The following is a 23,191-nucleotide window of genomic DNA, read 5'->3' as shown; positions in this document are numbered from 1 at the left end:
AAAGAAACCCAAGTACTGGGAGGAAATTAAGAGAGAGGGAATGTTAACAGAGTGAGATGAGGGCAAGAAGAAGTTTGGACTGCAGGTTCGAGAGTACCTTCCCTACAAGAGTTTGATATCACAGTATAGGCAAAGAGAAGAAGATAGGTATGTTGCTGGATTTAAATATGGTGAGAAGTTTTTTTTTATCTGGAGAGCAAAGATTTCTACTTGTGGAATATAGCTTGACAACACGTTGAAAACTAGGGCATTTGTTTGGGGAATTGAGTATTTTATATGTAGCTAATGTTTATGTGTAAGTAAAAATATGGGGTAACTATAATCAGTTTAACTGTATGAGAGTGGTACAGACATTAGCTCTATATGGTAGATTTACTTGAAATTTAGCCATGTTATTATAGCATTTGCAAATTTATGTAATTGACTACAAAATACGTTTATGAAGATTGGAAGAGGAGTGCAAAAGAAAAGGAAATAAATAGGTAGTTGCAATATTTGTATAGCTGAGTCAGTTAGATAAATGTTTATGCTACATAACAATTCCAGTTTTTGATGAGTTTTTATTGGTTATTTGAAGGATGTGTTGATCAAATTTCAGGTGCTCATCAGTGATAACAAGAAGAAGTTAAGTTTGGATAACTACTTCACTTTTAGTGGAGTTCCTTGAATTTATTGAGAGGAGATTCCTTTGTGCAGATGTTTATTTTGGGTGAATGCCATTAATTTAGTTTTCTAAGCATTGAGGAGAAGTGATGAATCATCAAGCCAGTTTTCAATTGCAGTAAAAGACTGCTGTGTAAGATCTTGAAGTGAAGATAACATTTTAAATGAGCAAGTGAGAGACTCATTTGCATACTTAATAAAAGAAGCAAGAGATGAGGCATTGTACAGATCATCGATGAAAAAATGAACAGAAAGGGTTCTGATATAGATCCTTGAATATTGACAAAAGAGATGGGAATAATGTTGTCATCATTTTCTGTTGGCTGTTAGAAAGATAACTCTGAAACCTTGTAAGAGATGATTGATTTAAACATAATATGGAAAGCTTCTGAATGAGTTTCTGGTTGAAGACAGTGTTGAAAGCCTTAGACAGATCTAAAAATACAATTAAAGCAAGATGACCTGAATTTCTATGTTGACTGACTGTTATCAGTGAAACTTATTACAGCAGTAGTTGTACTATTGTTCGGCCTTAAACCATGTTGTACAGGGAAGAAATGATTATTATCAGTAATACATTTTAAGAGTTGTGAGTGGACACACTTCTTGAGTATTTTAGAGAAAAGTGATAGGACTGCAACTGATCTGTAATTAGAGAGGTCAGTGGATGGGCCACCTTTATATAAATTGATTTATTTATATTTGTTTACCGGGAAAGTCTGACTGGTTCAGAAACCCATTTTCAGTGGAGACCTGGGGAGAAAAGCTCCACAGAAATATAAGCAAAATACAATAATTAGATAGTACAATAGTATACATACAGTAAGATGGAGAATACACATCATCTAGTTAGTCTATACAAAGCACTATTCAGTACAGTTTTATAGTAGATACAGGTTCAAAGAGAAAAACACACAAGCATTTCAGTGAAGATCACTGTGAGAAAAATAAAATTAGTACTGCGTACATATTAAATAATAGTTATGAACAAATGAGATTGTATGTATAGATGTATGATAAAAGATTTTTCCAAAGTTCAAGTGCATAATTTAGTTTGACACAGTGGTTAATTAGTGTTAAAACAGGATAAGCTAGTACATCAGCACTGATCTTGATATAATGACAAGGCATATGATCAGCAGCCATAGTTGTAAATTAAGTATACATAAATGCTTTTTAATCATAGAAGGGGGTACAGGTTGAAGATAGAAAGCTGTGCTACAAATGTTTATTGACAGTAAAGTGTAAAAACAGAAGTTGATATTGCTTTTGAGGAGAGAGAGTACTGATAGGATAAAATACTGGTTTATCAGTGTTGGTCAAATGTCATTTTTTCTGATGTTAATGGGTGGATTGGGTGATTCAGCATGGATGCAGAAGAATATTTATTGAAGATCAAAAAAGTTTACTATTTGACCTATGATTTTCTTGGAAAATTTGCTTAGTAACTCTGTTTGTGCTTTTAATGAGACATTTTTGTCTCTTGTTGGTCAGTAAATGCTTTATTTAGTAACCAACATGTTGAAACTTTGTCCCTAGTTTTCATTAATTCTTTAATTTTTTTTTTTTTTTTTTAGTAAGCCAAGGAGCTGGGTTTGCCTTCACTTTTATGGTTCTTAGTGGAGTGAACTTATGTAGAATAGATAATAAAACTTGGTTAAAATGTGATACAGCAGTGTTTAATGGTAGTATAGACAGAATATTTCAGCTGTACATACAGACAGTGTTAATGAAATATTCTAAATGGAAATTAGTGAGATTTCTGACAGTGTTGCAACGGCGTTTGTGAGGACTATGTTTCTGATGTCTGATTATTAATATATGAAGGTGATCACTTATGGTTTCCTAAGGAGGGCCTGCAGCAGAAATTGTATTAGGAAGAGTTGTGAGGACCTGATCTAATGCATGTTTTCTAGTAGAATTTTTATTATATCTAGTTAGAGAATTGATAAACTGAGTCAAACCATATAGTTGTATGGAACTGGTGGGATTACTTGAGTTAAAAGTATGCCAGTCTATTTTGATATCACCCATAATTATGGTTTCTTGGTGGAGGTGGTGAGACATCCAAAAAAAGGACATCTTCTAAGGTTGATATATTGTTGCCAGGTGGAATATATAACCTTGCAATCAGTATGGACTTGTGTTTGTTTAGTTGAAGAGATGAAATAAGAAACTCAGTATTTTAAAATTGCAGTATTACTAAATGCAATGCATTAATTTTCAGACTACTTAAAAAAATATAACTACTCTGCCATATTTCTTGTGTTGTCTATCTAGCTTAAGAATGTTAAAGCTTGGAGGTACGATATCTTCATTTTTGATGACTGACATTAACCAGGTTTTGGTATGCCTGGAGAGTGTTGGGATGGATGGGAAAATAATTTATCCTGTTTATTGTACATGCTCTGTAAATTACGTGGTTTGGGTAACTGATGGTGTTTCCACAGGAGATTGTTGTCTAAGTTGTGTGCATAAGACAGGCTTGAGGGACCTGGATTTGGACGTATTTCTACAGGCAGATGAAGTAAATCTGTAAAATGGAAAATGAGAAATGGCCATTTTTCCTTGTACTTTTGTTTTGTCTGAAGTTTCTGAAGTAGTGAATTATGGTGCGAATATGTGTAATTCAAAGATTCAGTAAAAGAGAAATTCTATAAGGTTGGAGAAATAGGGATAAGTTTGCAGGATGCATAAAATAATAAATACTAAGTTTAACTTAGGTTTCTTGCAAACTATTTTTGCGTGGCAGTATGATAATATGATGTTAAGTGTGAAAGGCATATCAAGGATAATAGAAATATAACGTGAAGATATACCATAGTGTAAAAGTTTATATGATAAGATTAATAAAGCATACAAAAAAAGGATTGCAAGTTAGAATGGAAAAGATAATCAGAGCTCATGCATATAAATAAGGTCAATAATGCAGGAAACAACTTTTTTTAGAAGTATATATCTTTTGAAATTCCCCTTAATTTTGAAGGGAACAACTACAGAGATGTAAAAACTGCCAGATTCCAACAGTTAAATTGCAAACCATGCAGTTATGAATTGCAGAGTTAATTACAATTAAAAAGTTAAGACCAAGGGAAACAGACTATGGTGCTTGTTGTAGCATGTGTGCAGCAGCTTTACATTTCCTCCTTCCACTAATACACTGGTTGCACTCATTGAGCTTCTGCCAGCCTACCATTGAACATGATATTTAAGTTATGAATTAACTAAGCAGGCAGCTCAAATAAGTACAGCTGTTTGTCATCTAGGCAAGTGATTTGAGTTGAGTGAGAAGAGATTTGGACTACAACTGAGGCATAACAAAAGAAGGAAAAGTAGGCAACTTTTCAACAATCACAATGAAAGGTACTTAATAAGCTTATTTATGGAGATGAGCTCAAAGACAGTAAAGGATTGTCATTGCAATACAAGAAAAGATAAAAAAAAAACAAGAATAATCTGTACTGTTATGTTAAGTATGTATGACAGGTGCTTTGTAAGTAAGCTGCCAGCATAATGCAGTCTTCTAAAGACACAAAGGATTGTGGGATACCAACAGGTAGACCACAAAAATCAAAATTGTGTTAAGATGCCGGTATAACACATTTAAAAAAATTCTGAGCAGAATGAAGTGTAGAATACTAAATTTGGCTAAAGTGGAGTTTAAGTTTTGTTCTTTTTTTTTTTCCATTTGTGGTGATTTTAAAGAAGCAGACCGTGGCTGTACACTCAGCTAATGGATTGAACTGTATGTCTAGTGAAGTCGAGATGGGGAATTTAAAATTATCTCTTATAGTCAAGGTGCACAAGCTTGTCAGTCTTGTGTCATTTTTCTGAACCTTGTCTTTATCTCTGAGCTACTCCTTAGGTATGAAAGAATAATCTCTGATTACTACTAACCTGGCTTAAGTCATCATTGGGGTAACCTTCAAGCAGTACTTGGGGTAGATGCTCCACTGGGAACAACCAAGTAGATTTTCTCCATCTTAACCGGTTTTAATGTATTTTTTCTATTTAAATCTAGAGGAGGTGAAGTATTTGCAAATTTCACACAATGATGAGACTGGCTCCTCAGTGAAACAACACACAAATAAAGTATGTCTACCTTGAGCCAGGATCTTTTGCCAAAATTGCACTTCATGAAAGCTTTGCTGTGTACATTTCAAACTCTTAACACTCTAAATCTGCACTTCCTTATAGAACCAAAAAATACCACAGAACAGTTACTAGCAAAGCAACAGAGCAAGCAGAAAACAAAAAGTGGAGGGCAAGGTGATAAAAATGCAAAGGACTTGGGGGATAGAGAAGTACAGTAAAATCTGTTCTAAGACAGAAGCAAATTAGAAAGATCACTTTTAGTCAACTGGAGCAGAGTAACAACATAAATTAGCAATACTAAACATTCAAAAAGCATTTTTCACATATAATTAGCAATTTTTATACAGGCATAGCCTGGTTCTGCTTCCCTGATCTTATCAAATGCAAGCTAAAGAGCTCTATGGGGTAGTTTTATTGGCTTAATATTACAGCAACATAGGAGCAATACTAGGCAAATGATCATGGTGGCCACTACATACATAGTTATATACACCTTTAAGTAGATCCACTTAAAAGTTTAACGGAGAAAGCAAAAGTGTGTAACTTAGACAGTTATGCTAAAAGGGACATGTACATAATGCAAGCTCCTCTATTGTTAAGCTGTAAGGCTCAAAATGGATTCAGGAATAATTCATATGTCAAGAATGCCTTCATGAAATATTTGGAAAAACTACTTGGGAATGGCACTTGTAAAGTTATGTAACAAAATTATTGCTTCCTTTAAGAGACTGATGGTAAATATATCATGAGTGTGAAGCATTCAAGAGCTGTGCGGCTCTTTGCTTCCACAACGTATCTTGGTACAAACTACTATTTGGGCACAATTTGTAAGCAGTTATTTTAAGAATCTTGAGCTTTAACACCATAACACAATTTTCCTTTTTTTATTATTTATTTGCATGATACTGAAAGAAGTTAAACGCACTGACAGAACAGAGGTGGTAGCAGCTTATATACATGCACAAGGTGATGCCATAGGAGAGAAAGGGAGCGCCCATTAGGTAATTATCATAACACCTTCCAGTTTACAATAACAAATCACTTGTTTTCTACTTGAAAGAAAAAAGTTATGTCTTACCATAACAATCCCTCTGTATTGTTGATCCTTGTTCAGTCATAACATGTGGGTATCGGTTCCGACCTCGGAACCGAGCCGGCCATCTTCCAAGCTCGCGTCAGCTGCAAACTAGAGCTAAAACTCTTACCCAGAATTCCTCTCTCCCTGTTACCTCAGATTGAGTTTGCAAGTCAAAAGAAGGTAGAGGCTACCTCTGGTCAAATGACCTAATAGAACCGGATGGTGAGATCCACTAGAAGCCACAGGAGGGGGAAGGAGGGAGGGTCGTAATGACTGAACGAGGATCAACAATACAGATGGAACATTATGGTAAGACATAACTTCTTTATCTGATATTGTTAATCCTCGTTCATTCCTTATGTGTGGGACAGAGTCCCCAGCTACCTTTATTCTTGGGAGGATCTCATGGAAGGACATTCCTGAGCACCATAGAACCAAAAGATGCTCTTTTCCTGGAGGCCAAATCCAATTTGTAATGACTGATGAAGGTATGAGGGGTAGCCCAAGTTGCAGCTGCACAAATGTCATGTAAAGAAGCTCTGGCATGGAAGGCAGCAGAAGTTGCCACCGACCTTGTAGAATGAGCCTTTATGGTAGTAGGTAATAGAATATTACGTTGTCTTTAAATGAAGGTCACACAGTCTTTCAACCATTTAGCCAATGTGACCTTAGCAACAGCACATCCTAATCTAGGTTCAGAATAGGCCAAAAATAACTGGTCTGATTTATGAGAGGCCTTAATCCTGTTCAAGTAGAAGCGAAGTTGCCTGTGAATATCTAGTGTATGTAGGTAATACTCTCCTTTGTTTGAATGATTGGGGAAGAAAACTGGCAGTTCAATGGTTTGATTAATGGACATTTCAGAGATCACTTTTGGCAGAAAGGAAGGATTAGTTCTCAATGACACTCTATCTCTATAAAAAATCAAATATGGACTCTTGATGCATAAGGCTTGAAGCTCAGAGATATGTCTTGCAGAAGTAATGGTGGCCAAAAGCAAGGTTTTCCATGACAAATATCTGAGGTGGCAAGAAGCTGGTTCGAAAGGTGGCATTGTCAAAGCTTGTAGGACTAGTGACAGGTCCCATGGTTGAGTAGGTTCTCTAAAAGGGGGGGTTTAGATGATTTACGCCTTTAATGAAAGTCTTGTATAATTTGTGTGACATAAGAGAGGAGTCTTGGACACCATCATGGAAATTAGATATTGCAGCCAAATGAACAATAATGGTAGAGGCAGAGAGACCAGATAAAAATAGGGTGGCTAGATACTCCAGTACTATCGACACTGGTGCTGAAAAAGGATCTACCTGTTTTTCTTTCAGCCAAAAAGTAAATCTTTTCCACTTGCTGAGATATGTAATTCTGGTGGAAGACTTATGAGATGCAATAAGAATGTCACGTACTGGCAAAGAAAGATCATTCTGCCTGGCAATCAAGGGAATTGGAGGAGCCAAGATGTGAGCTTCAGGCTGTTCAAGTTGGGGTGAATCAGATTCTGCAGATGGGACATCAACCCCCGGGTTGGATGGAGAATCCACGGTTGATCTAGCAGGTGAGGCCAAAGGAAGGGGGACCAAATCTGACGAGGCCAATATGGTGCTATGAGGATTACTTTGCTCTTCAACCAGCAGACTTTCTTCAGAAACTGGGGAATGAGGGGGAGAGGTGGAAATGCATCAAGTAGACCCAAGGGCTAATCGTGGACTAGAACGTCCCTGGGTGACTGTCCTGGAGGGGGAATCAGGGTGAAATAGTTGCTGCATTTGTAGTTCATCGGGGACGCAAAGAGGTCACAGCAAGGTGGACCTCAGTGGTTGAAAATCTCTGCCGCTATCAAGGGATTCAAGGACCACTAGTGAGGTTGTAGTACACACCTGCTGCGTCTGTCTGCTATCACGTTGGAACTCCCGGGAATGTGTGTTGCTAGAAGAAAACGGTTGGTAGCCATCGCCCAATTCCACATCCTCATGGCCTCTCGACAGAGTGGGTAAGATTTAGTTTGTTGATGTACCAGATCACCACCATGTTGTCTGATTGTATCGCAATAGCCCCAGATGGCAGCAGGAGATGGAATGCTTGCAACGCCAGAAGCACCACCCTCAGCTCTAGAACATTTATATGTAGATGGGCCTCCATTTCAGACCAAGAACCTTGGACTGTCTGTCCTTGACATAGCCCACCTCCCACCCCATCAGGGAGGTGTCCGTGGTCACTGTAGCCTTGGGCTGTTGGCAGCAGAAGGAGCAAGACCATTGTGATGGGTTTTGGGCCATCCATCAATTTAAATCCTGTTTGCACCTGTGAGTTATCCGAATCTTGGCTGAAAGAGGGTACTGAAAGGGATACCATTTGGTGAGCAGTAGCCATTGTAGAAGCCTCATGTGAAACCTGGCCAGGAGGACAATGGTGATGGAGGCTGCCATGGAACCCAACAACTGTAGAATAGAGTGAGCTGTGGATTTCTCCCTTGAAAGGATTGGGATCATTTGTTGCTTTATCCTTAGAATTCTGTGCTCTGGAATGGATGCTCTGCAATTCTTTGTATTCAAGATGACCCCTATGAATTCTGTGGACTGAAATGGGGTGAGATTGGATTTTTGACAGTTTATGGTTGTGCCTAGCCTTTCTGCAGAGAGGAGAGAGTATGTCAGGGCTTTTTCCAATAGATGTCTGGTGGGGGCAGAGATGAGCCAGTCGTCTAGGTATGGAAACACCTGGAATCCTTGTAGTCGCAAGTGAGCTGTGATGACTGCCATGCACTTTGTGAACACTCTGGGGGCTGTAGAGAGTCCGAAGAGCAGTACTCTGAACTGGTAGTGACTGGCTCCCGCAAGGAATCTTCTTGATGGTCTGTTCACTTTTATGTGGTAGTACGCATCTTGAAGATCTATTGAGCACATCCAAACGTCTTTTTTCAAAAGCGGAAGGATAGACTGAATTGTGACCATCCGGAATTTTTGTACTTTTACAAACTTGTTCAATACACTGAGATCCAAAATTGGTCTCCAGTCCCCGGTTTTCTTTTGCACCAAAAATAGTCTTGAGTAGAATCTGGATCCTATCTGGTCTGGAGGGACTATTTGGATGAATCTTTTTCTTAGCAGTTTTGAAATCTCTAATGCTGCTTCTTCCCTTTGACTGGGTGGAACGTTGGGTAAGTTTGTTGGGGGAGTGGGACAAAGGTCGAAGGGAATATAATAACCTCTGGTTATTATCCTTTGTACCCAAGAATCAGTGGTGATGGGCAGAAGGGTACAAAGAGAAATGACCCCCTTCCAGTGGAAAGCAGTTGGGCCGCTCTTCAGGAGCGCTGCTAGGATTGGCCAGGGAAAGAGTGCCTGGAACCCTGGTTAAGCGGACCCCCTCTGCCCTGAAAAGGGCATCTTCCCTGTGAGTTCCCCCCCTGCCTCTAGTGGAGAACTCAGCCTGTGTGTCACAGAAAGGACCCTGAGACTTTTTGTACCATATATTCCCACTCTTCTGGTTTCTGGAGAAAGCCTGTTGAGGGGAAGAATAACGGACACCCACAGCAGAAAGGGTCTTACTGTCCTGTTCACATCTGGCCAGTGTGATTTTAACCTTGGGTCCAAACAATAAAGAGGCTTCGATGGGAGCGTTGAGAAAGGAAGCCTTGAAGAGTTCCGCGAAATTACACAAGCGCATCCAGGCATGTCATCTCAGAACAATGCCTGAACTTGTCGCTCTAGCTGCTCCTTCTGATGCGTGAGATATCAGGCGCATGGAGGAGTTAGATATTGATTCAATGGTGGCTAGCCGAGAGGCCACTTTGTCACTGACCTCATCAGACACAGCACCAGCCAAAGTTTCAGACAGCTCAGAAATTAAATCTCTTTGAAGCCTGGTAAAGTGTACCATACAGTTCGGGGACCTGATTACAAAGGTCACTGATGCAAAAGTACGCTTCCCTATTCTTTCCAAAGCCTGGGAGTCTTTGTTGGGCAGATGGACAGTCTGGCTTTCTTCTTCCGCCAGGTCCTTTTTAGTTGTGGCCGCCACCACCAAAGCATCTACAGGAAGACCTTTGGACCAATGGGGATCAGTAGCAGGAGGAGACAAAATTTTATCTGACCTCCAGGGAATGGCCTCAATGGTGTCAGGAGCCTTCCACGCATGATACACGATGAGCCAGACCAGTTTTTCGGCAGGTGGAGTAATCCAGGCGGTAAGGGGCCAGGCGCGAAAGGCCTGCAGGAACACAGACTCTTCAGAGGTCGGGTTCGAGAGCTACCAGTCACCTCTCTGTTTAAGAATTTCAAGAATATCACCAAAGGATACCTCAGAGGGTGAACGAGGGGACCCTTCCCCATCATCAAAGTCTGTGCCTACAGTAAGAGACTCCTCTGTGGAGTTCATGTGCTTCCTCTTGCAGGGAGAAGCTGGGGAAGACAGCACAAAAGGGGTCTCCTGTGGGAGTATATCCTGAGGCCCTTGTACCCGGTATCTGCTAGGAACGACGTGTGTACATTGCGGTCCAGAGGAGGGCGGGGAGAGTGATAGCACAGGATCACCAACTGACGCCAAAGCCTTCTCCATTAGCTGGAAGGCCGGTCCACCTGAAGAGGGGTGAGTGCCCAGGGCAGGGGTCACCCCTCTCCTAAGTGGCTCAGCCTGCCAACTCAGAGTCCCTGGATGGCTGTGAAACATCAAATTACATACACCACAGCTAACATCCTGAGTCGTAGTGAAACTCTCCTGCCACAAAGGCAACTGTGGCTCCTTGGTGAGGTCCATAAAAGGAACCGTAGAGGGGGAAGACTGTGCTATATCAAGGGGCTTCAAAGGCAATGAAGGAGGAGAATAAGTAGGGGTCTTTGGTAAAGGGTGATCACCTCCTGAGGAAGGATAGGTCCTGGGGGGTGGGGTGGGATACCTCTGCACTTGATCCACAAGACACACCACGTCATGTTCAGAGAGGCTTCTAGTGGATTTCACGGACACGGCTGAGGGGAGTCAGGTCTATCCAAAGATGGATCAAGCTCGATGCACACCTCGGAGGTCTGCACTGAAAACAATGGGGCTGTAAAGGACTGAACTACACGTGTCTGCACTGAGGAAATCATCGGTGCCAAAGTCATGGTCTGCACCGACGATAAGGTCGGTACCGAAGTGGTTGTCGATGCTAAGTCTGGAACCGAAAAAAATCGGTGCCGATAACTGAATGGTCAGTGCTGAGAGGGTAGTCAGTGTCGGGTAAGTTGTCGGAGCCGAACAGGCAATGGACGTCGAAAAATCCATCAACATTGTGACAGTCTGCATTCGCTGGACAGACGGTACCAGTAAAGAGGTCTGAATCGAGGAGCCCCTCAGTACCCGATACGGTAAAGGGCACGCTAGTTGGTGCCAAAGTCACAGATGGCTCCAATGGCCTCGGTGCCGAAGGTCTAGGTACTGAAAGCGCTGGAGCCGAAGAAGTCGAATTCGAACTGGAAAGCTTAGCTTTCTTGGGTCTTGGTTCCTGGGGGTCCCCAGCAGGGGATGAAGGAAGAGACTTGGCCTTTATATGTTCATCACTCTTTTTCTTATGGGATCTTGGAGGGGTTGAAGCCTCCGACCCAGAAATAGCCTCTGAAAAAGGAGATTTAAGTAGCACCTTCAATATTAATTCATTTTTTCTCTCAATCAACATCCTGTTAGAGAAATGCTTACAAATCCCACAAAGCAGGTCAACTGTTAAATGAGGCACACCCAGGGAATGTGCATCTGAAGTAGGGAATTTATGGCCACAATCTAAATATCTTTTAAATCCTGGACTACCTTTTTTATCTGCCATGTTAGAAAGAAAGAAAGAAGGAAACCGAGAAAAAATACCAGCGATGGTACAAGAATTACCCGAAGGTAAGAAGCAAAGAGGGTTTACCAGTGATGGTAAAAAAAGAGATTACCTCGCAGTAAAGAGGAGGAAAGGAAAAGAAAGATTCAAGAAAGGATAGTTGCTAAATGCGATAAGGTAAGAGAAAACTATCTAATAACTTTTCTGTGAGAAAAGGCTGTTTTAGAATTTAGTATGAAGAACAAAATTTACTTAGCTCAAGAGAAGTAGCTTGACACGACCGAATGGCGAAGTGGCAAACGAAATCTGGGGTAACAGGGAGAGGGGAATTCTGGGTAAGAGTTTTAGCTTGAGAGTTTGTAGCTGACATGAGCTTGGAAGATGGCCGGCTCAGTTTTGAGGTCAGAACCAATACCCACACGTAAGGAATAAACGAGGATTAACAATATCAGATCAAGCATTTCCTTCTACTTTATGGACTCATATCTCATACTATCTGCTACATCACTTTTTCTTCAAAACTTACAAGGCACACTGTAAAGGTTTGACAAACACAGCGATTTCAAGTAAGCGAACATGGCTGATTTTGTTTTATGCTTGCTTTTTTTACCTGGGTCTGAAGCTTTATCATGTCTGCTTCAATCTTAAGATTGGATGCATTTATCTCTTTGATTTCATCATCCAAATGTTTCATATCTTCTTTTTCAATTCCTATAAAAAGAAAATGTTAGATGAGTAAATGCTTATAGTATGTGAACAGTATCTCATTTTATTTAATCCTTCACTGGAAGCCAAAAGAAAAAAAATTACTGAGACAAATCCCTACAATGTTTTTTTTTTAATTTATTTACCAGCTAAGTTGACTTAGATTTGCCCATGAAGAAAAATGATGGAAAACACAGAAGGTGTACTGCCTGAATGCAGAATGGAACAAACTTAAAGAACTGTAAGCTTAAATTTTGTTCAGTTTATGCTTCAGTCATCATAAAGCTCTACAAGGCATTTAGATATTTATCACTGTATTGTCTGCTTTCACCACTGCTAGTTAATTTCGAGGTATGAACATCACACAGATTCATAAAAATGGTGCTCATGTGAATAACTACAGTGCATCCATCATATTCAGCATGCCATTATGTCATTACCATAACTCAGACACATGGATCATGGCACTAACAAGGATACACAATACATTTATGGATGGTGCACTGGTGTGCAAAGTACACAGTTGCGTAGTATGTGCATCACTGTCTCTATAAAGAGATGACGATTTCCCAGCTTTAATCAGCCATTTCAGGCAACAGTTAATAAATGGTTTGCACCTCACTGCCTTGACACTTGACATGATAAATTACCATAATATGCTTATGACAGGATCCAATCAACTGAGGTCTTTCCTTTCAGGTACTATTGTATTACTGGTGGGGACGGGGACAAGTGTGGTTCTGATAGCAGGTTTCCTTGCAGTATTTAAGGGGCAGTATAACTTGTAGGTTTTCCTACCATGGAAAACTGTTTTTCATATTTTATTTTTAATATCAATTCATTAAGTGGAGTAACACATTAGCACCACACCTCTCAACTTCATAGTGCAAAAAATCTGAACAAAGCCTAAAATAATGAGGGGACAAAGGCCCAAAATTAGGGACAGATTTTAAATATTGTTCATATTAACTTAGTAATTTCCCTGAATAACAGGAATTGTGTTAGCATATATTTTCTGATGGATATAAATTCTGAAACTCACATATATGTTACTATTTAGTGACTTCAATCATCAATGATTTGTCAGAAAACCCCAAATTTTACACACAACAGATTAAAAATATGAGGCAAAAATCTGGACAGTTGAGAGGTATGATCAGCACAGCAGACAAAGGATTCTGATCAAATGCACCAACTGCTGTTTTGGGAACATGAGGAATGAAGCAGATACAGTAACTGTAGGTAACTGGGAAAGACGATAAACTAGATAAAGAAAAAGAGACCATGCCATAACCCTTCCTGCAACTATGTCTCATCACAAACATTACTCGGCATCAAGTAAGCAAAGGATCTACGACAATTTGGTGAAGCTTGTCTTGTGGTCTAGAAACAACTATCTTTATTTGGCACTACAGCATGCAGTCATTCTGAGCAATCTGCATTAAAAGTAGTGCATGGCAGACGTACAGCACTTATCTCTAGAACTGTCAAATAAAAATTTGGTTAGGAATGCATGTGTCACTGTAATGAATAGACGATGAATTCTTACCACTGCTTGCTTTAAGTTTAATGGTCATTAACTCTTCCCCAGTAATCTTTGCTTTCTTCAGTGCCTGGGCATTTAGAGGACATCCAGACAAACTGTAAGTGTTAAAAATAATAGTAACGTTACAGTAATATTTAACTAAGAGTCCTATACAAAAAAAAAAATCACGTTATCTTGCCACACACCATCATACAATATTACTTCTTAAACATTTTAATCTACATATGCAGTAAGTAGGCTCTGTGTTACTTAGTGCACGGCTAAAGCATTATTCTTACCTAGACAGGTAAAAACTGAGCTACATGAACAGGGGGACTTTAGTTTTTGCAGCCAACAACCTGAGGTCAATCTCATAGACTTACTTGGATTCCAAATGATTAATTTTGCACAAAAATGATACAATAAAAATTTCATAGATTTTAACCAATGGCTTCTTCTCATAACCTGCTTAATAATGCTGCAGTTCTTAATATGAGATGTAAGCATTTTTGTGAGACTGAATTTATGTTCCTCATTAAAGTATATAACTATAGTTAAGAGGTCTACGGCTGTTTAATATGTATACATTACTATTTATAAGCTGCATTCCTGTTTCTTAATCCTACAACAGGATCAGTCATAACACCTTAGTTATTTTTTTCAAATAAGCAGCACAGTAACCAAGTAATTAAAGTAATGAGCTGTATAGAAAGACAGTGACATTTTCAGACAGTGAATCAGTAAGTTATTTAGCCAGACCAAAGCTCCTGGGATACCTCTGAAAACAGACATGTATTGTTTACAGAACCTTGCCAGATTTCAAAAATAAATCATATATATTGCCTTGGCATGGGACTAAATCCAGGTGATTTAGGTTCTTTGCATGGAAATATCCACAAAAATACTTTTATACACAGCACAGAATATCTTTTATGCTCACTGCTACAAATTTTAGATGACAATCATGTCAATATGAGTATCTGGGGAGTTGGGAACATATCGTCTGTTATCAATTTTCATCAGTTCCTCAACATTTGGGTTCAGATCCAATCTTTGGATCCAACTCAGCCATGTTTTACAGCTTGTGGATACTGCAAACTCTTGAGCTCCTCCCTTACCCATAATGCCCTAGTCTCCCTCCATACCTTAGCTCTCATTTGCCGCCTTCGTGTACAGGTTTGGCTGCTGAAAGCTCTTGAGTGTTAGTGTTTTCATAAGAGATAAGTCCTATAATTTTTCTTCCTTTTTGGGCTATCTTTAAATTTCTTTCTATTTTAATTCATCTCCCTTATCCTACTCTTCTTCAGTGTAACTTAATTACCATTGTTGGTATTTCTCTCTTTTACCTTACGGTAACTGTTATATTACCATTGTTGCTAATTTTCCTGACTTTACTTTTTATTTAAATTAATGAAAAACCTTTGGGTTTCAAGAAATGGAGAGAGTGTGGCCGTAAGGTCTGATGCCCATGAATCCTGTGTGTATTGTTTAGGCCATGCGCACTTAAAGGTATCCTGCAACATTTGCAAAGCCTTTAACCCCAGGGCATTTACTGATCATAACAACAGAATGATTTTGAAAGGACTTCTGACATCCTTTTCTGAGGCACTGGCTGAACTCAACTTTCCACGGTGGACAAAAAAAGAGTTCAGAAAGGGCCAACCAGAACCTTCTGAATCCTCCATTTCTTCTCTGATCTGACCACAGAACCATCCTAGAAAATCTTGAAATGATTGGATCCGAAGACCAAACCCTCCGATCCAACTGTGTCAGCTACAAAGTCTGCCTCATTGGATCTGGTTCATTTGGAGATTAAACAGCTCCTCCGGACCCATACACCCTGTCTCCTCTTGGCTGCCATCCCCATTTTTAGAGACACTGTCACTCTAGGTCCCCTTTTCTGGCCTCTTCTCCCCATTTCCAGAAGTCTTACAGAAGCAGATGTGGATAGAATGATGAAGAAGTTTCTCTCAGCACAGATTCAGGTGGGAGTTCTCCTGGCTCCTACCCCTTCAGGTCCAGAGACCTTTACCAGTATTAGTCCACCCATCTTGGCTCTTTCTCCAATCTATCCATCGGCTTCTGAGCCCATGGCTATTAGTTTTTTGGGACTGTCTGTATTGGATCCAAAGACTGTCTTATCTTTGTCTCCAATACCTTCTCTGAGTGGACCAGCTCTGAGCATGTAGGAGCCAGATGACTCTTGGAGCCAAAGCATCGTTGTTGGATCCAAGATGTTAGAGTCATCTCCAAAGTTGTTGGAGCTGTCTCTGCCCCTTGGAGCCTTGGGATTAGAGAGCTCAGCTCTGACTTTTGCCTCAGGTGGACTGCCTTCAGGTCAGAGGGAGCCAACAGTCCGGAAACATGTCTTCTTGGCTCCATCAGCGTCCTTCTCCCCAGGGCATTCTGCTTTTGAGGTGGTAGAGAGAGTTTTATCTTCTAGAGGACAGATGACCCCCCCCCCCCGCATCTTCCTTCTAGATCCCATGTCTTTGTGCCTTGAGCATCAACACACTATACCACAGGGACAGCCAGCCCAAAGTCCCCACGCTACCCAGAAAGGTATACTTATATCTTCCGATACTTCTCCAGAGCATCTCATCGAAGAAGTCCCTAGGAAGACAAAGTGGAATAGGAGGCACTTAGACTCCTCTAAGGAGTCAGTCACAGAAGATACCGATTTCAATGAAGGGGAATGGTCCCCAAGATCACCACTTAACTAATATTTTGGAAATCCTTAAACAAAGTGGTGGTTGGTCTACCAACAACCCTTCTCAAGAGAAATTGTTATTCCTGAAGGCATTTGGGTTTAGCTCATCTATTTCCTGGGAGACTCCGCCTGCTGTTGAGCTCACTGATTTGATTGCTCAGAAGTAATGGAAGGAACCGAATTCTGTTGAGCCAATGGCTAATAGGCCAGATAGGATCCTGGCACCACTGAAGGGAAAAGAATTGTGGAGCAAAGGAGTACCAGTAGGTGCCATGTTCATAGCAGCGGCCATAAAGAAAGAACTCACAGAGCAGAGTTTATGTGTTCACCCCCAAACAGGGAGTCCAGAATGTTGGACAAATTTGGGAAGCATATTTATGCTTCAGCAACTTTCGCACTTAGGTCGGTAAAATATTTGGTGTACTTCACCAGACTACCAGACTTTAGAGGGATTTAATTAAAGATCTCTCCATATCCCTCCCAAGAGCAATAACTACTGAGCCACAGACTTCATTTGCCTCACAGCTGGCTACCCTACAGTCCACTGCAAATCTGTCCATGAGGCTCATTTCACATGCAGCCTGAAGGTATCTCAAGGGCAGCGGGTTCAGGCATTTCAATTATGAGACTTATCTGGAGGTGCCTGTGTGATTCTGCAGAGCCCTTCAAGTCCTCCTTCATCAATGCATCCTTTGATGGAAGTTCTTTGTTTGGCTCTAAAGTTAAAGACACAGTCTCCAGGTGTAAGCAAGATGGTAAGACCTTGGCTGCAGTGGGTGTATGTTTTTTGACTCCTCAAAGAACCTTCTCTAGGAATCAACGACACAGTCAAAAAATGTGGTTCACAAATTCCAAGGGTCCTTTCTATGACCCATGTGGAGATAGTTCCCCAGGGGGAGAGGAGGGAACTCTAATGGAAGATGCCACCAGCGCAATAGAGGAGGCCCAAAGAACCAGGGATCCAGATATTCCTTCTCTGACGTACCCTACCAGTGCTCCTGAAAGGAGGCCCAACTGTCCACTTCTGGAGGCAGTTGAAGGTCATCTATCCCTACACCAGAGACCTGGCTGGACACTACAAAAGATGCATGAGTGCAGAGGATTATTTCCAGAGGTTACATAATACCATTTACCTATCCCCTCCTTCAACACTTAACAAAATTCCAGGTGTTCCACCAAGTCAGAGAAAAGCAGCAGGTCTAGAAATAAAAAAGTTGCTAGGAAAAAGAGTCATCCGAGATGTACCCCAGACCAGAAAGAATCTGGAACTTACTCAAGCTTCTTTTTAGTGCCAAAGAAAAACAGGGGACTGGAGGCCAATTTTGGATCTCAGCAATCTGAACAAATCTGTTCAGTATACAAAGTTCCAGATGGTCACTGCCTTTCCTGCACAAGGATGACTGGATGTGCTCAATAGATCTTCAGGATGTATACCATCACATAAAAATAAACAGGCAATCCAGGAAATGCCTACACTTCTGTCTGGAACCCAGTCATTATCAATTCAGAGCACTGACCTATAGCCTCACCACAGCCCCCAGGGTGTTTTCTAAATGCATGGCAGTAGTAGTAGCTCACTTGGGACTGCAGGGGTTCCAAGGGTTTCTTTACCTGAACAACTGGCTCATAACCACTCTGACCAGGCAGCTATTGATTGAAGCAAGAGATTCTGTGCTCCAGCTGTGCTCTCACATAAGCATTACCATCAATCTCAATAAATCTCAGCTAGAACCAACTCAACTGCTACAATTCATAGGAGCCTCATTCAATACTGTATCAGTGACAGCCGCCCTTCCCTTGCCAAGGGTACAAACTATTCGATATCAAGTCAAAAAGATAATTCAAAATTCCTCACTGTCAGTCCAAATGATTCTACAGGCTTTAGGGTCAATGTCTGCTAACATAATTTTGGTTCCATTGATAAGATACCATAGGATAATTCTTCAATGGACCCTGGTGTCTCAGTGGCCCATCCTGTACCAGTGTTTGTCCACCCAGATCAAAATAACTCGGGTATGTGAAAGGAACCTCAGATGGTTGATTTGTTCAGAACAGATTGTACAGGGCTGCCTTTTCATACTTCCTCAGCCCAAGGCCATAGTGACCATGGAGGCATCCCAATTTGGGTGGGGGGCACGTCTTGGGAAAGACGGTCTCCAGAAGAGGCCAACATGCATGTCAGTGTCCTAGAAATCACAGCAGTTCTCCTAGAATTGTAGGCCTTCCAAAACTTTTTCCCTTTTTTTTCACTAAATATTTTTTTATTATTTCAAATAAGATGTCTTAAGAAACATTACATGAAATATAGATAAATAACATATTTACAATTCTAAAACATTACTAACTTCAAACCATTCTATAACTATTTACATTGGTATCTATGCAAATAACATTGAAATTCTCTATTATATAAAGTTAGAAACATAAGATGATATATCTTCATCAATCTTTTTGAGTATTTCCAGTACTTTCATCCAAGAGTAATAGTATGAAGTAGATCTTCTAGTTCTGTTCTTTACTGTTAATATTTCCATGTGAGCAACTGTTGATGTTAAATTCTTAAATTCCTTGAACGTAGGAGAAGCCTCATTTTTCCAGTGTATAGTTATGATTTTACATGAAAATGCCAATAGTGACCATAGGATTTTAGTGTCTTTTTTTGGTACATAGTTTGGTATACAAGAATTGAATAAAATTATAGACTTTTTTAATTGAAAATTATCATTATAAATAGTCTGAAAAAATAGTTAATAGACTTCCAGTACATACTGAGACATATACATTCATAAAAAACATGCTGCCAATCTGCTTTTATCTTGACATGGTATCTCCAACATTGATCTTCACTAGAAAACATTTTGGCTAGCCTATGTGGTGTATAGAAACTTCTGTGTAGATATCTCCAAGTGAATAATTGCCAGTATTTTGATAATGTAGAAAATTTGGAAGATTTTAGAATATTACTTTTTTCTTCTTCAATTGGAGGATGGTTGTTTATTAAGGTATAATAATCCCAGTATGATTTTTCATGATAATTTTTTGTTTTTTAACAATTTTATAGATATTAGATAAGTAAACTGTACCTTGATAAGGTTGTTTTGTGATAAGAATAAGGTATTCGATGAGTTTTGGAGCTTCATATCTAACTGAAGGTTGCATTTGTTCTACTTTATTTATAAGAAAATGTCTTAGATTTTGTAAAAGCAACCAGTAGTCTTTATTTATATTATAATTGTAAGTTATCTGTTCGTTAGTATTTTCCCTTTCTCTATAAGTTGATGCCAAAAGAGTAATGATTCTTTCTTGAGTATATTCATTTTAGAGATTTGGGATGTGTCTAGAATAGTGGGTGTAAAAGCTATAGGGAAAATAAGAAAAATCCAAGAATTAATATTTGGTATTTTGTTTATATATGTTTTGAACACTGAAAGTGTAGAGCCTATATAGTTTGATGGTAATTTATTGATATAATCTTTTTCCCTAAAAAATAATCTTTTAACATCCATATAAGGGGTGATGATATTACAGTTAAATTGTCTTGTATATGATTGTAATTAAATTATATGTAAGTCTGCTCATGCGCTTGTTTCCATATAGGTGTGTATGAATTATTTAACCATAGTGTTATATTTTTAATAACAGAGGAGGTAATATATAAATCAATATCCGGTAAATTAATTCCACCATCTTCCCAATCTGGTAAATGCTTATTTAAGGCTATACGGGGTTTATTTGGAAACCATAGAAAATTTAAAATTAGTTTATTGTATCTTTGAATAATATATTTTGGAGGTGGCAATGAAAAGTGTTGTATTAAGTATAATATTTTGGGAAATATGATTGCTTTAATAAGATATAATCTGTCTGCTGTTGAAAAGATGTATTTATTCCAGTAACCAATTGTTTGTTCTATTTTGTCTAGTATTTTATTATAGTTAAATATTAGAGAATCTGTTAATTCATTGAGTAGATTTATTCCCCAGGTATAATAATTTATTTTCTGTTACTATATATTTGGAAAATATTTTGTTTATACATTTTTTTACAGTTACAGGGCATAATTTTAGTTTTGTTTTCATTAAATTTTAGGCCTGAAATATTTTGAAATTTATTCATAGAGTTAAATAGAGCATTCAAAGACTCATTGACATCTGAGAGAGTTAAAAGTATGTCATCAGCAAAGAGTTGGATTTTAAGGTTTAACATTTTATTAATACATATGCCCTTTATGTTATTGCTTGATCTGATTTGATTTGCAAAGGGTTCTATGAGTAATGCAAATAACAATGGTGATAAAGGGTAACCTTGTTTAGTTCCCTTTTTGATTGTTATAGAGCCTGATCTATGTGATCCTAGTTTAACATATGCAGTAGATTTTTCATATAGTATTTGGATAAGGTTATTAAAATTAGAAGGAAAGTTATATTCTTTTAAAACTAGTGAAAGAAAGTTCCAGTTAACAGAATCAAAAGCTTTATTAATATCTAATGAGATTACATTTAAATCTAGGACTCTATGTTTGTTATAGTCTATTAATGTTAGTATTATTTTAATATTATCTGAAGTGTTTCTGCCTTTTATAAAACCTGTTTGATCTTTGTGAATTAAGAAAGGAAGAAAGTGTTTGATCCTATCTGCATATATAGCAATAAACATCTTATAGTCTATATTGAGTAATGCTATTGGCCTATATGAAGACCACTGCTTCTCATCTTTATCTGGCTTGATAATTGGAGATATCAATGAATATTTCCAAGAGGGTGGTATGTTCAAATCTTTTTTGGCTATATCATATGCTTTTAATAGTAAGGATATGGCTTGACTGGGTATTAATTTATACATTTCTGGTAGCATATTGTCTGGGCCAGATGCTTTGTCTTGAGCTTTTTAATTTGTGATTTTAATTCTGTCATATTGATTGGTTTGTTTATAATGTCTATTTATTCTTGTGTTAATTTAATATGAATATTATTTTCTAAGTATTTTTTTATATCCTTGGTAGGTATATCTTGTGTATTTAGGGAATTATCAAAGTTAAATTGAAGTCTGAATGCTTCTAAAATATCATTTAGATCCGTAACTCTTTTGTTAGTATTAGGAATAACTATTTCTTTTATTTGTTTAGATTTGATTATTTTTTGTTCTATTAGTTAAGTGTCTCAGGTGTGCTGGATTAGTAGAGTATGAGTTTATTTTTATCTTTTCTAAGTTAATCATAATCTTATGATGTAACAATTCTGCATACTTCTTATTGATTTGTGTAGGTTCTTGAACTTGAGTAGTATTGCCCTTTTGTATTTCCAGTTTCAATTCATCTGCTTTGTTTTGTAAGACTAGCATATCTTTATTCCATGACTTCCTTTTATTTATGTACCAGGATAATATTTTCCCATATGTAACTACCTTTAATGAATCCCAGACATATATTTCTGAAATATCCTCTGTGTAGTTTATTTCTAGAAAGTTTTTTATTGTCTCTTCATAAAATTCTTGACATTCTGTCAATTTTGTGATATAGGAAGTTATCCTAGTAATGGGATTTGAATGAAAAGGAGTAAGCTCTATCTCAAAGACTATGGCATTACGATCAGATAAGGGAGAATTTATAATTTTGATTTTGTCAATTTTTGTTATTTGGCGACATATATTCTATCTATTCTAGAGTTAGTTCTATATCTATGAGAATAAAATGAAAAGATTAGTGAGTCTGGTTCTGCAAATTTGTTTATATCTTTTAAATATAGTGTATCTATAAATTTTAAAAGTGCCTTGGAGATAGGTTGTTTTCTTCTTTTAGATTTAGAATCTGTATCTTTATAATTTATTATACAGTTGAAGTCTCCTGCCAATATCAGGCTACCCTTAGTAAGATGAATTATCTCTTCAAAGTGCTGTTTAACTGTTCTTAATCCTAGTCCTGGAATCCAATATAGATTTACTAAAGTATAGATTCTCTTATTTAACTCTACTGAAGCTAGACAAAACATACCTGATGTATCTTCATGAGTAGTAATTATTTTAGGTGTTATAGTTGTATTGCAAAGTAGTATAGCTACTCCTCTTTTTTGTTTTATATTCAGAACTTATTAATACTGTGTAATTATTGATATTTAAGTTGTTTATATCTCTAATAAGTGTGTCTCTTGTAAAAAGACTACTTGTGGTTTATGTAAATTTATGTATTTGAATAGGCTTCTTTTTTTATTACTATTATTCTGACCATTAACATTTATGGATAAACATTTCATTCCCTAGTTTTGAGTTTGTTTTATATGTGATTTTATGTAAATATTGTTTATTTTTATTCTATCTTGGATGAAGAATTTAAAAATGTTTTTACTGTATAGTTTTTGCATGTTTATGACTGACATCAAAGTGATAATTAAAAACAATAAAACTTCTGAACGTGTAATTCTTAACCTTAAAAAACATTCCCTATCACTATGAGGTAATATACCTCTTTGGTTAGTGAATCTAACCAAACAAACTTTCTACCCTCACAAATAATGTTTGGATCAGTTTCTCTTATCCTCTTAGTTTTAAATAAAGACACTTAAATAATATATGAAAATAATATAATCAGCTAAAATATATAAGTATATTCTTTTTCTCTTTATATTATTT

The 23,191-nt window shown here is 38.1% G+C and overlaps 1 protein-coding gene across 1 annotated transcript in view; it reads right to left on the bottom strand.

Annotated features, from left to right (window-relative positions):
* ST18 (ST18 C2H2C-type zinc finger transcription factor) overlaps positions 1-23,191 on the bottom strand; it is an 825,897-nt gene that overhangs the window by 115,775 nt on the left and 686,931 nt on the right. Inside the window, exons 17-18 of the mRNA XM_044060418.1 lie at positions 13,882-13,973; positions 12,238-12,338 (exon numbers count right to left, since the gene is read on the bottom strand). Of these exons, the coding sequence (XP_043916353.1) occupies positions 12,238-12,338; positions 13,882-13,973 (193 nt within the window). The remainder of the gene's footprint in view (positions 1-12,237; positions 12,339-13,881; positions 13,974-23,191) is intronic.

The sequence above is a fragment of the Protopterus annectens genome, chromosome 2.part0, assembly GCF_019279795.1.
Source record: "Protopterus annectens isolate FY-2018-M chromosome 2.part0, PAN1.0, whole genome shotgun sequence".
Classification (NCBI taxonomy): domain Eukaryota; kingdom Metazoa; phylum Chordata; order Ceratodontiformes; family Protopteridae; genus Protopterus; species Protopterus annectens.
Note: the sequence above shows the minus strand (reverse complement) of the source record. Positions and strands in the feature narration are given on the sequence as shown.